Below are 15621 nucleotides of genomic sequence, written 5' to 3' on the forward strand. Positions count from 1 at the left end.
ATGTTCTCAAATATTTTCTTTGTTTGTGTTTGTATGGGTGCGCTTATATGTGCTGAACGTTGCCGAAAATTAGGTGTAATTATAAAATGAAAAATGAGGTCCTTATTTGAGGCAATTTTGTAATGTTTGCTCAATTTCTAATTCACCAGAAAGCATGACAGATCATTGCTTATTAAGTATAGAATTATACTCAGTTAGCTTAGCTTAGCACCATGTTAATGTCAGTCTAGTGAAATCAATTGTGAGATGATTGCTGATGAGTTGATTATATGCTGCCTATTCCAAATCGTTCACTTATGAGGATTTGACTTGCGTATGTAGGGTGTACTGTAGGGAACAACGCAGCTCAGTGGGTTTTGGAAAGGGCTTGTGTTTTCTCTCTTCTCTGTTGGTGTTGACCCATGTGGCCCTTTCCCATGAGGCCTTGTGCCTCGGGTCGTGGCCTCAAGCTCTTCTCTGACAGTGAGATTAAGAAACTACCTTTAATTATTTTCCTTTTTTATTTTCCTTCCCTCCTTCAACATATTTTTCTCTCTCCCCCCCACTTTTTTGTGCCGTTATCTTAAAGGAGATAAGGCCCATCTCTCATTGGGGGAACATCAAAAAGCGTGTTGCTGGAAACAGTGATTTGACTCAGGCCGGTTCAGGAAGGAGGATATTTATCACCACGACACCAACTGACCTTATCGGATATATAGAAAAACAGGTACACTTCTGTTCAAAAGTTTAGGGTTTGTAAGATTTTTGTTTTTAATGTTTTAATGTTTTTGGAAGAAGTCTCATTGAAGCTGCATTTATTTAATCAAAAATACAGTAAAAACTGTAATATTGTGAAGTAATATTATTTATAATATTATTTTCATATATTTTTTTTAATATTTTTTATACCTGTGATGACAAAGCTGAATTTTCAGCTCTCATGTCAGTATTCAGTATCTTATGTTATGATCCTCAATAAATCTTTGTAATATGTTGATTTGTTGCTAAATAAATATTTAATCAAAGTTGGAAACTGTTTTTGTGGAAACTTTTTACTTTTTTTCAGTATTTGTTGATTAATAGAAAGTTCTAAAGGAAAGCTTTATTTGAAATATAAATCTTTTGTAACATTATAAATGTCTTTATTATCACTTTTGATCAATTCAATGTGTCCTTTTTAAATAGAAGTATTCATTTCTTTAAAAAATAACAAATAAATCGTTACCCTACACCAAACTTTTGAACGGTAGTGTAGTCCCGGCACAAATTCAATGTCAATGATGCCATGTTAGGTCACTTTAAACATAAAATATGTTTTAAATCACATCGCTTTTAAATTGGTCTTTTCAAGCCTTTTCATCACCTTGGCCCTTTTTTCTGTTCTTTCTTACCTCTGGCTGAAGATCTGAAGGGTTTTTTATAAGTTTAGGGCTAGTCTTGGAGTACACTCTGCTTATGTCATAGCTGATAAAACAGTCGGTTTTTCATCTCTTTGTTAAACGTCACCAGAAGTCAGCTGGAACAAAAATAAATCTCTTGAAAGCTGAACGATGACTATCCACACACATTGAGAACCTGTTTATTAAACAGCGCAAGAGAGTTTTGGAGTCATGCTTCTCAAGTTTCACAAAACACATTTCATGCATAGTGAAAAAATACCGAGCCTTATTGTAAAATGATAAACATCTGATGTCATATAATCTGGAGCTGTTCTTAACATTGCGCACAGATGTTGTTAGTCACTGTTTATTGCCGTGTTAATTGCGAGCCAACCACATGCTAACAGATTTCTACATGCAGGAATGAACAAGCGTGTTTGCGAGCGTGTCTTTGGTTGTCGGTCCTAGACCACATGGAACTGTCACACACAGATTAATGCGTTATCTCTTAATGCATGAGGCTTCACAATGCACTTCGACACTTTGAACCAAGCCTGTTGTCTGCTTGTTGTCTACCGCCACAGGATGTGCTTTGGTGATTGGCGGGGAAAATATCTCTATTCCAGGATATGTCCTATCTAAACATGTCCTGGACGAGGTTGAAGGCTTATAAAAACCAATGAATGTCTCCTCTTTCCCGCCCTCTCCATCCTGCAGCTCTCCAAGTCTCTTCCTCCCACTTTTCCCATCTCTTTGTTTTGTTGTTTGTTTAACATGCTTCTCTCTCTCTCTCTCTCGTTCTCAGCAGCAGCAGTTGGGGAATAAACAGCTGGCTTTCCAACAGCAGTTGATCCAGATGCAACAACTACAGCAGCAACACATTCTAAATCTACAAAGACAGGGCCTGGTCAACCTCCAACCGGGCCAAGGAGCAGTACCCATTCAGAGCCTGCAGCAAGGTACACATATACCAATGCAATTACACAAAGTATCTGTTAAACAAGGCTCAGGATTCACTGTTTTTCCAGCAAATGAGTAGGTTAGTATTTCTGATACAGTACCTGTATGACAAACTGCATCTGTTGAGTTTCAACAGACACTTTGCCATTCTTTGAGGCCAGTATTTTGTCTTGTTTTCCAGTTCAAATATCTAAAAATCCTTACGATGAATTTATGAGAATCAACACTGCATAAAATATTCAGACTTGTTTTCGTAGTTTGTATCTTCAACATAAGTGTTTTTTTATTGCACTGCCAGATTTTCTTGTTTATACTTAAAGTGAAATGTACTAGTGTAGTAAGACAAAATCTTGAAAACAAGTCTTAATGTTTTACACATTGTGGACATATATTTTATGCCAAGGACTTTTTATATATTCCAACTGGAAAACAAGTCACAGACAAATAAACACATTTAAAAAAAAATGTTAGTCCTTAGTTGAAAGAAAGAAAGAACGAACCAGTCAAAGGAACGTATAAATAAACATATTTCATGGATATCACTAAAAATAGTTCAGTGTACTATTTTATACAGTATTTTTTTGCTGAGTTTTTGCTTATGAGAAGAGTGTTGTGCTGCTAAGCTTAGCAACATGTTAACGTCAGACTATTGAAATCAATTACACCTGCTATTTGTGTTACAAGGGAAGAATGTTCTTTATCGAATTTACGTGCTATGAAAAGGAATTTGGGTGCAATACTTTTTTTTCAACTAGTCTTGTTGCAGATACTGACTCACTTGAACTAATGCTTATCTTTGAAGGTAAAAAAACTCTTAGCTGGTCAATATTGACCTCAAAAATATGACTCTGTCTAGCCCCAGGGTGAGGTGCTACAACCGCAGGCCTCTCAACCCGGTGGTCTGTCTCTTTCACAGCTCTCCTCTTGTCCTCAACAGCCAGAAAAACACCACAGAATGTCTGATTCGCTCCTTTAGTGATGCCTATTAAAGGAAAGTGGAGCTCTGGAGGAAATGCAGTGTGCTAAATAAATGCAGCATCTGTGTTCATGCCCGTAGCCCAGGACCAGATGGCATTCTCAGGCTGAGGCCAGACCTGCGTCCGCCGCCCACTTATTCTTCCTTAGTCAGCCTCCACCACACACACACACACACACACATATGCATGCTCTCAAATTGCCCCGCTACTACATGCTCAACCTTAAATGCTAATAAAGCTGGCTGTAAAATGAATCCCTCATTCTTCTTCCTCCAAAATTTGGCAATGAGCTATCATCTCAATCTATTAGAGCGGGATGAAGCCCCCCGGAGACTAACTACAGCCATGTCCGTAGAGCCACATGTGAAGCTTGTTAACTTAATCAGCTCATAAAGAGATAAAAGCAAAGCTTGATTGTTGGTTTTGTGGAAGGCAGTCATTTGGATAATAGGTAAAATATGCCACAAAATTCACTGGGCTTTGTGCACAGGCTGGGAGGGGGCTTATGTGTGTGTGCACATGTGAGTTATACACGCTGCAGACACGCTTATCCTACAGAAGGAAATGGAGGTTTTGGATCCGTTTTAAATTTACTTTTCCATTTTTCCTCATTTTGTCAAAGGGTCCAACCAGAAATGGATCTTGACTGAAAACTGGCCACCATCTGCCGAAATTAGACACATCAACTTTTACAGGTTCCACAGTGGCCATAACATTACAAGAGCCTCAACAGGACAGGACAAACAGGGAGCCGACTCCAGTTTCCATGCCGAAATCCCTGCCACTCTTGCCGATAGGGCCTCCAAAATGATCCCGGTCTTTTATTAGAGTGCTTGACTTATTCTCGCCCATTGCTCTTGACATCTCTGATTATTTCAGTCTTAAGAAAACAGAGACTCGTCATCCGGAATCCTGAGTGGGCCTACCACACACACACACTCACACACACATGCGCACGGCTGCTTTTAGGAAAAAAAGGAGAGGGAGAGAGCAAAGCAAGGAGTAAAGCAGAGGAAGGTTTGCAGATTGATTAAAATAATTTTTAGCGACAGCTGTAAACTTTTGGCTTTGGCATCTTTCTGGCGTAGACCCCAGCGCCCGCCTCCCACTCCCGTTGCTTATGTCATTGTTTCAAGGGGTCTGAAGAACAATAAACTCTGGGCTCTTGGAATCCCTTCAACAAATCCTGCGACAGAACAGAATCATGGAATTTCCCCACAATCCCTCTCTGAAAAGAAGCCCTCCATTATGACTGGCCAGCCAACCATGTGCATTCTTCTGGCTAGTCATGCTTGGCCGTAGCTGCTGCTGAAAAGGATTTGTTCTCTGATCCATGGGTGGCGCCAACCGTTGTTGTTGTTTTCGTGTTTGTTTGGCGTGTCCAGTCATTCCCTCAGAAAGGCTAGAGTTTCAAACCCAAGTGACTCACTGCATTAGACAGACTGCTAGCTGGGATGACTTTTGTTTCTTTGTAATATTCACTTAACAGTTACAGTAAGTCATTTTAATTCCTGTCCAAAGTGTGCAACCAGATCTGTTGGACTCAGCTTAATGCTTTGTGATCACCATGCCAAACTTTTCTTCAGTTCTTTTTCTTGAGTTATGATGCATGAAGCTAGACGAGGGAGCAGACATGAAAAACCAAAGGGGAAGTTTTAATGTTGCCTTGTGATTGGCCATCTATTTATGAATGTTAGTCACATGTAGATGGTAAACAAAGTGTAATATAGTCCGAGCTGCGGTGAAACAGTAGCATACTGTACATGTTCACACCTAAAAAAAGAGTCTTTGGGCTACCATTCAAAAGTTTGGGGTCAGTAAGATGTCAAAGAAAAAATACTTTTATTGAGCAAGAATGCATTAAATTGAACAAAAATGATTCAAGATATTTGCATTATTAATGCATTATAATAATTTATGAAAGGATCATGTGACCCTGAAGGCTGGAGTAATGGCTGCTGAACATTCAGCTTTGCCATCACAGGGATGAGGTTGACTTCAATGTTTTCTGTAAAGTGTGTGTGAGGGAAAGAGAGAGAGTGCGGCCAACCACAAGGGAAACGCCTCACCTGCCCCTGTGTGTGCGACTGTGTGTGTGTGTTTGGAAGCAAATGTAATACAAAAACACTTCACTGTAGGTAAACCGCTCCATCTCCACCCTGCGTCCTCCCTTCCACTTCCTATGTTCTGGCTGTTCTTTCACAAAAGTAGAAACTTGCAGAAAACACCTCCCTCCTCTGTCCATGGCAAAAGCAACCACACCACCGGCCTGGCTTGGTTTTTTGCTGGGTTAAAGTACATTAAAGTACGTTGGTGCTCTGTCAGGTTGTCTGTGTCTAGTGAACAACAGCCTGTAGCTGCAAGTGTGGCCGTACATCATTTCCCTGGCCTCGGGCCTGCTGGGAAGAGAGGGGGTGGGGTGAAGAGAGCCAGGCCAGGCGAGGAGTTTTGTTTTGGCGGGGTCCGGGACAAGAATGCTGGCGGACCAGACATAATATTTAGATTGCTATTAAGTCTTTGCCATGTGAGATAGGGTAGCAGGCTGTGGCTTTTCGGGAACAGTGTGCGCCAGATGAGCTTACCCCCCTCCCCCTCATTTTTACACCCTTAAATCTCCCTCCCAACCTAGACCCCCTCCGCCTTTCCAAGAGATGAAAACAATCCCGAATTCAGCAAGTTTGAGGGGAAAATAAAACAAACAAAAAATGCCAAGAGAGCATCTCGCCAAGATTAATTCACCTAGTGAGTTCCAGTGCCGGTCGGGACAGTGATAATTACAAATGGAGGTAGCCAGGGGGATTTGCGGAGATGTTGAAAGATAACAAAAACACGTGGAAATTAGCCATTTGGTTCCTCAGATTTGTGAACTTAAGTCCCATTGGCGTTCCCCCCTCCCGTAGTGAAGTGTGGCACGGTGTGCGTCTGGTGTTTTATGGCTTGCCACACTAATGTCAGCGCACTGCCAGAGTTTAAGATCTTTGGGGCGGGATGCTCTGCCAGCTGGCCGCCGTTCAAGATGAGGTGAGGTGGAGAGGGGGTGGCTTTAGATGTGTGATAAGGAGACGCAGGTTTTGAATACTTTCAGAAGGAGCTCTCATCATTCAACACTAGGCTTATAACCTTCAGCACAACAAGGATGAGGAAAACTAATTAACATACTGAAAAAATGTCTCCTATGGCACCTGTTGTTGATTCAGGGATTGTCAACTCACCTATTTGTGTTTCAATGGAGTTTGTGGATTATAGCACTTAAAGTTTACTAAAGGTGGTATTTTTTCTGACTAAGGACATTATGGTTTATTGTAGTAAATATTGATTTATAGTTTGTAGTAATCTCCTGATTGTTTTCTGTCCATCTCAGCCATGTGTCCCACTGACCTGCAGCAGTTGTGGAAGGACGTGGCCTGTGTTCAGAGCACAGAGGAGGCCATGAAGCACGAGGGTCTCGATCTGACCACCAACAGCTCCAACACTACCTCATACTCGGCCTCCAAGGTCTCACCTCAGATCCCCCATCATCCTTTGCCAAATGGACAGAACTCTGTGCACACTCCAAAGAGAGACAGGTCAGTGGAAAATTCACAGGGATATTTTTTTATAGTTAGTCCAAAGACATTAATGACCAGTATCCACAGTTTAAAATAAAAGTATGGAAACAAACAAGTGCTATAGTTATACTCATGTGTTTTCATCATGAGCATTCAGAGTGCCAACTGCTACATGACAGTATTTCGTAAATAGATATTTGTGTCACAAGTCGTATTTCAAGGTTTCTGCTGTCAGGTGCTGTTTGATGAGCTGATGTAAAATGCCTGGGTTCATTTGATATTAGGTGCTCGTGTGAGTTCCTCAGAACATAGCATGCCTTCAGCATGACTGACGCCCCTGTGCCAGTTTAGCATGAGTGTGTGTGTGTGTGGAGTGGGTGAAAGTATACTGTGAAAATTTAGCTGAGAGGTGAGCAGCTGTGTGTGAGAGAGAGAAAAGTGGTCCTACTGTGGGGTACTTATACGTTCTATCAATTTTTAAGAGCAAGACTCTTTGAGTGGATCTCGTCCTTCACCAAGGAGTCCAGTGATGAGCATCTCATGCCTTATTCCAAAGGCGCTCACCTGCAGAGCACTCAGTGAGTAAAACACACACATGATGTATGTATATGCTCTCATGGTTACCTAGACATCTAAATGGGGACCCACTTTAGACTGCTGTTGTTCTTATATAAATGTAATTTATCAAACCTACACAGGGCCAGCCAAGCCTATACATGCATGCACACATACAGTACATGCAAGATGTAAATAAGTGAATCATGTATCATTCATATTCACCTGAATGGTTCTGCAGTGTGATGTTTGCAGTGGTTCTGTGGATCTTTTTATGTAATATGGCAATTTTTACACCAGTAAAAACCAGTTAGACCTCCAAACTACAGCTAAATAAACCCACACACACCAGCAGCACTATCACACACCCCACCCTGTCATGCTACACGGACATGGCTAAACAGAAAGAAAAGCACGCCCTCCATCATGTTTTCTTCTAACACTGTTCTCCCTGACTTGGCCTAACACATTTGCACACAAACACACACACACTCGCAACTGAAAAGGGAAGAAAAACTGTGCGGTGAGGCTAATGCATGGCACATGTGGACAGTGTGGTTGCCAGTAGTTTGTAATGTCTAGCGCTCGAGCAGCTTCTGAATTGCGTGGGCCGTCCACTGCCAGCACATCTGATGAAGAGGTGGAGGGAGCATGTGTGTGCCGCATCAGGAGGGCCTCATCTGCAAGCAAGCTGCTTTATATTAAGCAGTACTCTGATGTGGAATTGGGAAGAGTTCCCCAGACCTTCAACCGCCACAAGCCGCACTCCCCCCCCCCATTTAGCCCCCTGCCCATGCTTAGCAACAGTCAGACACATGACGAAGGATTCTGTGGTCCCTGCCCTCACAAAAAAAACCAAGCTACATGCTAGCCCATGGCTGTTGGCCAGGCCCGAAATGAAAAATTGCTGGATGAGACGGCTGGCGAGAGTTCGAGGCTGATTCGTTATGGATCTCTACAGAAGCCGGGCCAGAGAGACCCGATCCAGACTTCTCGGCCACAGAGCACACAGTGGCTGTATCTCAAATGAAACAAAACCATAGCGTTTATCCCCAGGCCCCACCAGCAGGCCCTGTCAGCACATCAGCAGCCACCTTATCCGAACTCCCATCGTTACCGAGAAACATCTGAAGATCATCCACGTTCATTCGTAATTAGATAGCGGCGTGTTGTTCCTGGCCGCATCTCAGACATTTGAACCTGCGTCGTAGTGCAAGATGCTAATACAATGATATACACTTACTATTGGAAGCCTGTCAGTCACGATTATTGAAAGCTGACGTGTTTTTTTTGTTTTTTTTTACATTTACATTTACCAGGTCCTCTCAAACTGCATTTGTTCAAAGCTTCCTGAAGGACTGGCTCAAAGCTATCGGCTTTCCCAGACAGGGAACATTTAAGACTGTTTCCATTGCTTCATTGCTTTGTATTAGTCGCATGTGTGTGAGACTACCATGCCGACTGTCTGAAAACATTTCAATAAGATATCGACCGCAATAAGTTGTTTTGATTAAGCAAGCAGGTATTTTGATGTTTTTGAAGAATGGAGTGTGTAATTTCTGTTTTCCTGAACACTCCTACCGCTTGGGTAAAAGTTTAGTGTGACATAACCATTTATAGTTTGACTAACCAGATCTTTTTTTTTGTTTTTCTCAGCTCGACCCATGAGGAACACACGGCCTCCCACCCGCTCTTCGGACACGGCGAGTGCAAGTGGCCCGGCTGCGAAGCGCTCTGCGAGGACATGGGCCAGTTCATCAAGTGAGTGACAGCTGTCCGTCAAATCCACTCCAGAAGCACATCGTGTGCTACATTCACGTCAAACCTTGTAACACGCGTAAAACCCCCTGCCAAGCTGCAGAGCATTCATCATTGCCCGCTGCGTCCCGCAAAACAAGTCTCTGGCTGTTAGCATTTCCATCTGTCAATGTGCATTCATCCTTTTTTCGATGAGCTTGCAGATCGCTTGTAAACTAAAGGCCTTCTCTTGCACTGAAGTAAGTGTGGGGATGAGAGGAAAGGCAATGATAAAGCCAGGCGGCTGACAGCCATGTTCAGGTGTGATGTTTGAACAGACAAGAGACGAATGAATTCCACAGGGAGGTGGGGGGTGCAAGGTTATTGCTGAAGAGAGCGTGAGACATTCGCCAGCGCTGTGGGACTGTACTCGTGTATGAAAAAAGAGGGCTAACGCTTGATAGACAGGTATTTCACAGTCAGAGGACACAATCAGAGTAAACTAGAGTGCCCTCTGTAGAGTTACAAGCAAATGCGTAGTATGTCACAGACTATAAATGTTTGTACGCACCTTTTCCTTAAAGATTATAAATAGAGAGAGAGGTGTTTTTTTTTAAAGAAAGAAAGGAATACAATAGTGACAGTAAAGACATTTATAATGTTACGAAAGATTTATATTTCAAATGAATGCTGCTCTTTTGAACTTTGTATTTATCAAAGGATCCTGACAAAAAAAATATATACAACAGATTCCCCAAAAAAATCTGCATATTAGAATGATTTCTTAAGGATGGTATGACATTCACTGAAAACTGGAGTAATGGCTGTTAAAAATTCAGTGTTGGCATCACAGAAATAAATTACATGTTAAAATATATTAAAATAGGCAAGTTATTTAAAATTGTAATAATATTTTATACATATATATATATATATATATCTGTATTTATTTTAGTAATAAACTCCTGGTACACATATATAGTTTAATATCTGTATTAAAGTAATTATTTAGTAATACACTCCTGGTACACAAAGTAATTTTTTGCCTAGAAGTTATCTCTGATGTGACCATACTGTACATCTTGTTTTCTTTATTTTTTACTACTACATAGCTGCCAACTTTTGAGTTTAGCTTGGAGTGAGATTGGGGGGGGGTGGGGGGGTTATGGGAGAAAAAAAAGGGAGCAAATTTCTCCCACATTTCTGTGTGTGGGAGAAAAAAAACTTGCATCACAATAAGTTGTGATTGTCAAAACATTTGGTAACTTATTTTTATTAAGTTTACTGACAACATGTTACAATGTTTAGCTGCATGATTACAATTACTGGCCGGTTACTGTATTTATTATTGCTTGACATCTTGATTCAATATCGATTCATTTTGATAATTATTAGTTACAGTAGATACATGTTAACAAATAAATCACTAATGCTGAAAACATAGAGAGCCCTATTTTTTTATTAAAGGTTAAAAATAACAACTTAAATAAAATATAATGCGTTCTTTATTATAATAACAACTTTATAATATTTTAATGATATAAGTAAAAATATATGTAGCCTAATATAGTGGACATATTTAACAAAACTCTCTAGCTAATTTTTCCAGCCTATAAATGGTCATTAAATTGCTTTCCTGATGTAAATGTAACTTATGTGACATTGTTCTAGCCGACCTGTTTTGCAGTCCATTTACATTTACCATTTACCTGTTTTATTGACTTCTTACCGCGGTTGAAAAACACTGATTGATCCGAGGCATACATTTCGGTAAGTTCGGGTTTATTTACTAATATCTCTCAGCTGAGCTCAGATTCTCATCACCAGTCGTCGCGGTTTTCCGGTTTTCCCCGCCGTCTTTCCGTCTTTCTTGTATCTCTTCTTCTGTTACTAAGTTCGGGGTGCAGCGCATAGGGTTCAGTGACGCTCATCAGCGCCATCTATGGTCGGGGAGTTTTTTTTTTTTTTGCGTGAGAAATGTGATGTGTGGCGTGAGTGCGTGTGAAAACAGGCAAAACCGTGTGTCACACGGCGAAAGCGTGAGAGTTGGCAGCTCTGCTACTATACAAAAAGTACTACTTCTAATTTCTTTAGAGGTAACAAAGTTGATACATTATTTAGTGTACCTTTTGGGCCTAAACATTTCTGAATTCAGATGTGCAACAGTGTGCAAGAACTCCAGAAATGAACTGTATGTCTTTCACAACACTTTTTCCCAAAGGTTCAGCTTAATACTTTTGCACAGGAAACTAGTTTACACGTGCCCAGCTAGTAACCATAGAGACAGATGTCCGGCTCTCTTCTTGTTGACCTGTCCTGCGTTCAAGAGGAAGCGTGTGTGTGTGTGTGTGTGTGCGTGTGTGCGTGTCTGAGTCTGATCAGGTAGCTGCCTGCAACTCTTCAATGCTGTCAGAGGCCGATTAACTCCCCACTCCCATAATTCTGCCTCTCCATTCCTGAGCGCTCCACTGCTGGGTCAAGCAAATTGTTTTCACGCTTCGTTAGTGGTTTACTTAATTAGCTCATTTACAATTAGAAGCCTTTGTTTCTTGGATACAAGCAAAGACATCAAAAAGAGGCTCCCTCCCCTCCTCTATCTCCCTTTTCCCAATCTTCTTTCTTCTCGCCATCTCTTTTTCTTTGCGCGTGTGTTTGCCAGTTTGGGGTCTTTAGGGATGCTGGGGGGGGGGGCGAGAGGAGATAAAGAGAGGAAGAGATCAGACAGGGAAGGCGATGTAAACAGTCCCATTGTCTCTGTGTGTTAAAATAATGAGACTTCACAGTGGAAAGTCCTGACATGTCCGCCTGTCACAGGGGTGCGAGCCAGCCATTGCGTGGCCCCAACGGGCTCGAGGCTCGCAACGCAACTGCTGTTTATTTTCTCTTCCTCTCCCTCGAACACCTTCTTTGATATCCAGCAGGTCAGCTCCATCTCTAACAGTAGTCTGTTCTTGTCCATTAATGAGCGGCGGTCACATCCCCGTGTGTTTATTTACTGGGATGAAATGCTTAGCCCTCGCGTCATCTTTTGACTCCAGGGCTGTGCTTTCTCGAGGGGACCGCTGTATTGACAAGCCGGAAAGATGTGTATGTAAATTTCCTCCGGTCGTCCCTGGCGACGGGGGTGAAGAGCGTGCTTGGTGCACTCGGGCGGGAGAGGGAAGCGCGTATGATAGTCGCTGACACACACATCAAAGAGCCGGAGAGTCTGGGAAAGTTTTAAGAGTAAAGCTGTTGTTTGGTTGCGCGGTGTCTCATTTCACATAGCCTCGGGGCAAGCGGAGAGGGGGGGGGGGGGGGGTGAGATAAGAAGGAGGGGGTGACAGATATTGCCGTCAGTGCCGTGCACCCTGGCCTAGTCAGAACACTTTAGTCATCGCTAAAGACAGGAAAAGAGGAGTCTCTCTCTCTCTTCTTGTGTTCTTTTTGTCTATTCTATAGCCCCATCTGGCTGCCTGCCACTTATAGTAGGAAATGAGGCCCACATGGAATCGGTGCCCGCTGTACGAACGCCCGCCATTCACAAAACTCTACACATCCCTCTCCCCGCACATGTTCATTTTGGGTAATTTAATATTGCTTTCAGCTTTCAATAAGGGGACATTCACACAGAATGTGTTCTTTTCGCACTATTTTAATTGTTGGTCTATCTAAACATGCGCTGGATGAATGTTTTTGACTGTTTTGAAGTCTTAACTGTTTTGAAGTGTTTAACTGTTTTAACTGTTCCATAAGGCAGTCGATTTTACTGAAGCACTTCGCATTTAGAAACACAAGATGGATTATTATTTTATTTTATGGATTGCATGAACTGATATACTGTTTGTCTTGAATGCAATGGAAGTTGCTTTGGATAAGTGTTTGGATAAAAATAAATGTATATAATATTAAAATATACACTTGTCATCCTGACCATAACTAAGTGCCTCTTCTAAGGTATTGGTGACAAATAATTAGCAGTTGCTTCTGTAAACATGCTTGTGATGCTTGCCCCGCCCACTGATTCTTCTGATTGGTCCACTGCCTTAAAAACTGACCTTGAAGAGGAACTTTTAAGTTGGCTGTGTCTTATAATACTCAAGCACAAGAAAAAACAACAGAAAAACAAACAGTAAGACATCCATCTAGTTCAAAACTATTAAAAAGCAGTGCAGTTAAACACATAAAACGTCCTGTGTGAACATCCGCTAAGAATGTAGTACTCTCAGCTCTGTTTAATACAATTTCACCACTTTTTAAATCCTTTTCACAGAATTCCCCTCAAAATCAGTTCAGAAAATGCTTTAAAACGTCTGTCAGTTTAATCTGGACATGATATGAACACTTTTTATCCCCAAATGAAATCTCTCTCTTGTTTTTTTCTTTTTCTCTAACTAGAGTAGTGTGAGAATAAAACATTCATTCACTCTTAATCTTCATTCTCTCTCTCTCTCTCTCTCTCTCTCTCTCTCTCTCTCTCTCTCTCTCTCTCTCTCTCTCTCTCTCTCTCTCTCCCTCTCTCCCTCTCTCCTCTCTCTCTCTCTCTCTCTCTCTCTCTCTCTCTCTCTCTCTCGCTCGCTCTGTCTCGATCTCTCACACACTCTCGTCCTGAGCTCTTTAATGATGTTCAATTTTCTCTGGCATGCCAGGACGACATGTGTTAGAATACTCAAGCCCTTTGTCGGTCTGGATTGTGACTGTTTTTTCTGTGACCGTTGTAAATGCTCCTCAAATCCCTGTTGGGGTGCAGGGAGTAAACACTGCCTCATTGTCGGATCTCTCGGAAAAACGCTGCTACTGTTTATTATGAGCCATAAAATTTGTGGTCTGTTCCTTTATTCAGAAAAAGAGAGAGAGACGGGGGTGTGGGGGGGCTGAGGGAGAGTAAGATGAGATCATGTTTTTGTTATTATCATCATGTGCTTGCGGGGGAAAATGTCTATCTGCGCCTGGATTAGTCGAGTGGGTGACATCATTGTTTTTGTTTAATTTCTCATGAGAAAGCGAATGCGCACCCCTCTTTTCCTTCAGTCGGACTCTCAAAACGGTTGTGTCATGCGGCGGGTGTCACAGAGATAAAGCAGGCCGGGATCACATCGATGAGTGTGTACTGCGAAGGTTAAGATCCTGCCGCTCACACACACTTCCGTTTGTCGCTCTCCTGCAGTGCGGGGAACTTAACTCATGGGCCACACACGCCAATCTTAAAACGTCTTAAAAAAATAAGGAAAAATTGTTGAATAAGATTGACTGCACAAATGTTTTTTAATATCTGATAACTAGCTGATATTAAAATGTTGTCCAAATAAATTTAAAAATGAAACATTAATACTAAAATCAGTCAATTCACAACAATATAATGTACAGTATGAAAAATGGATATTCATTTTGAGATTTGCTGAAGATTACAATAAACGTTTAAAAGGTTTACTTTAAGCAAGCATTAGTTAATGGCAAAGGTAATCAGAAAATAGGAGAAATGAGCATTATACACAACATTATAATGTACAGTATGAGAAATGGGGTAGAGAATGTTAAAACATTAATTTACAATGCTGATTTCTCCTATTTCTTGATTACCTTTGGCATCAACTAATGCTCATGTAAAGTAAATCTTTAAAAATATGATTAAATAAAACTTCATTAAATTCAAACTTTAACTCAATAGGAGAAATGAGCATCTCATGAAGATTTTGTTTTATAATGCTTTCATTGTAATTCCTCTACTCATCTTCTGAAGGCGCTCTTGTGACCCTTGACCTCGGAGTCATTAAACTTCACCAGGTGTGTGGTTAGAAGTCGGGATGGCCTCCTTCCGCACCTGGAGGGAATAATGACATCATTGCTCAAATGCTTCATTTCATCATCATTTGGATGTTGGGATTTTATGATTATATAATTGTGTTTATATGCATGCAGGGGTTCATTTGTGTGATTTTAAGCATCGGAAAGCTGTAAATAAAATGGGTGGGATGAGACAGATGGCGTAAAGGAAAGATCCAAGATCCATCTCTGTGTCCTATCTGACACAGTCCCTTTAGGTTCCTTCTTTTTCTTCGATTTTTGCTTCCTCATTTGGTTCCTGCATCATCTGTTTGTTTTCCTATGTTTTGGAGTTTTGTTTTGGATTGCTTCATAAAGAAAACATGACTTAAATAACTACGGGCAAAGCTCACCCATCCAAAGCAGCGCTTGATGAGTAAAACAAATGATGTCATATCCAGGTGTTCCCCCCCCCCTATTTCAACTCCCACTCAAGAGTTCATGGACTGCGGCAATTTCTGACAAAAGAAACAAAAACCGTTTCCAAAATAATATCCCACTCCAGCTGCATTTCAACTGAATAACAGAGACATTAGGACACTAGATTAGACCTAATATAGAGAGACGTTCATGTCTAAACTTATTTTCATCTTTTTCAATGAGTGACGGTAAACAGGGTTAGACGATAAATAAAACTATTTATTTGCAAAAGTAGACTTTCAGCACACAGTACGGTCACATTCG

The 15621-nt window shown here is 41.3% G+C and overlaps 1 protein-coding gene across 9 annotated transcripts in view; it reads left to right on the forward strand.

Annotated features, from left to right (window-relative positions):
* foxp4 (forkhead box P4) overlaps positions 1-15621 on the forward strand; it is a 288002-nt gene that overhangs the window by 251005 nt on the left and 21376 nt on the right. For 4 of the 9 annotated variants that reach the window (XM_079596522.1, XM_079596523.1, XM_079596525.1 and 1 more), the window contains 5 exons: positions 569-706; positions 2164-2317; positions 6657-6861; positions 7326-7421; positions 9055-9159. In XM_079596522.1, coding sequence (XP_079452648.1) covers positions 569-706; positions 2164-2317; positions 6657-6861; positions 7326-7421; positions 9055-9159 — 698 coding nt within the window. The remainder of the gene's footprint in view (positions 1-568; positions 707-2163; positions 2318-6656; positions 6862-7325; positions 7422-9054; positions 9160-15621) is intronic. The other 5 variants (XM_079596529.1, XM_079596526.1, XM_079596528.1 and 2 more) reach the window with 2 other exon arrangements.

This window comes from Phoxinus phoxinus (genome assembly GCF_949152265.1).
Source record: "Phoxinus phoxinus genome assembly, chromosome: 22".
Taxonomy (NCBI): domain Eukaryota; kingdom Metazoa; phylum Chordata; class Actinopteri; order Cypriniformes; family Leuciscidae; genus Phoxinus; species Phoxinus phoxinus.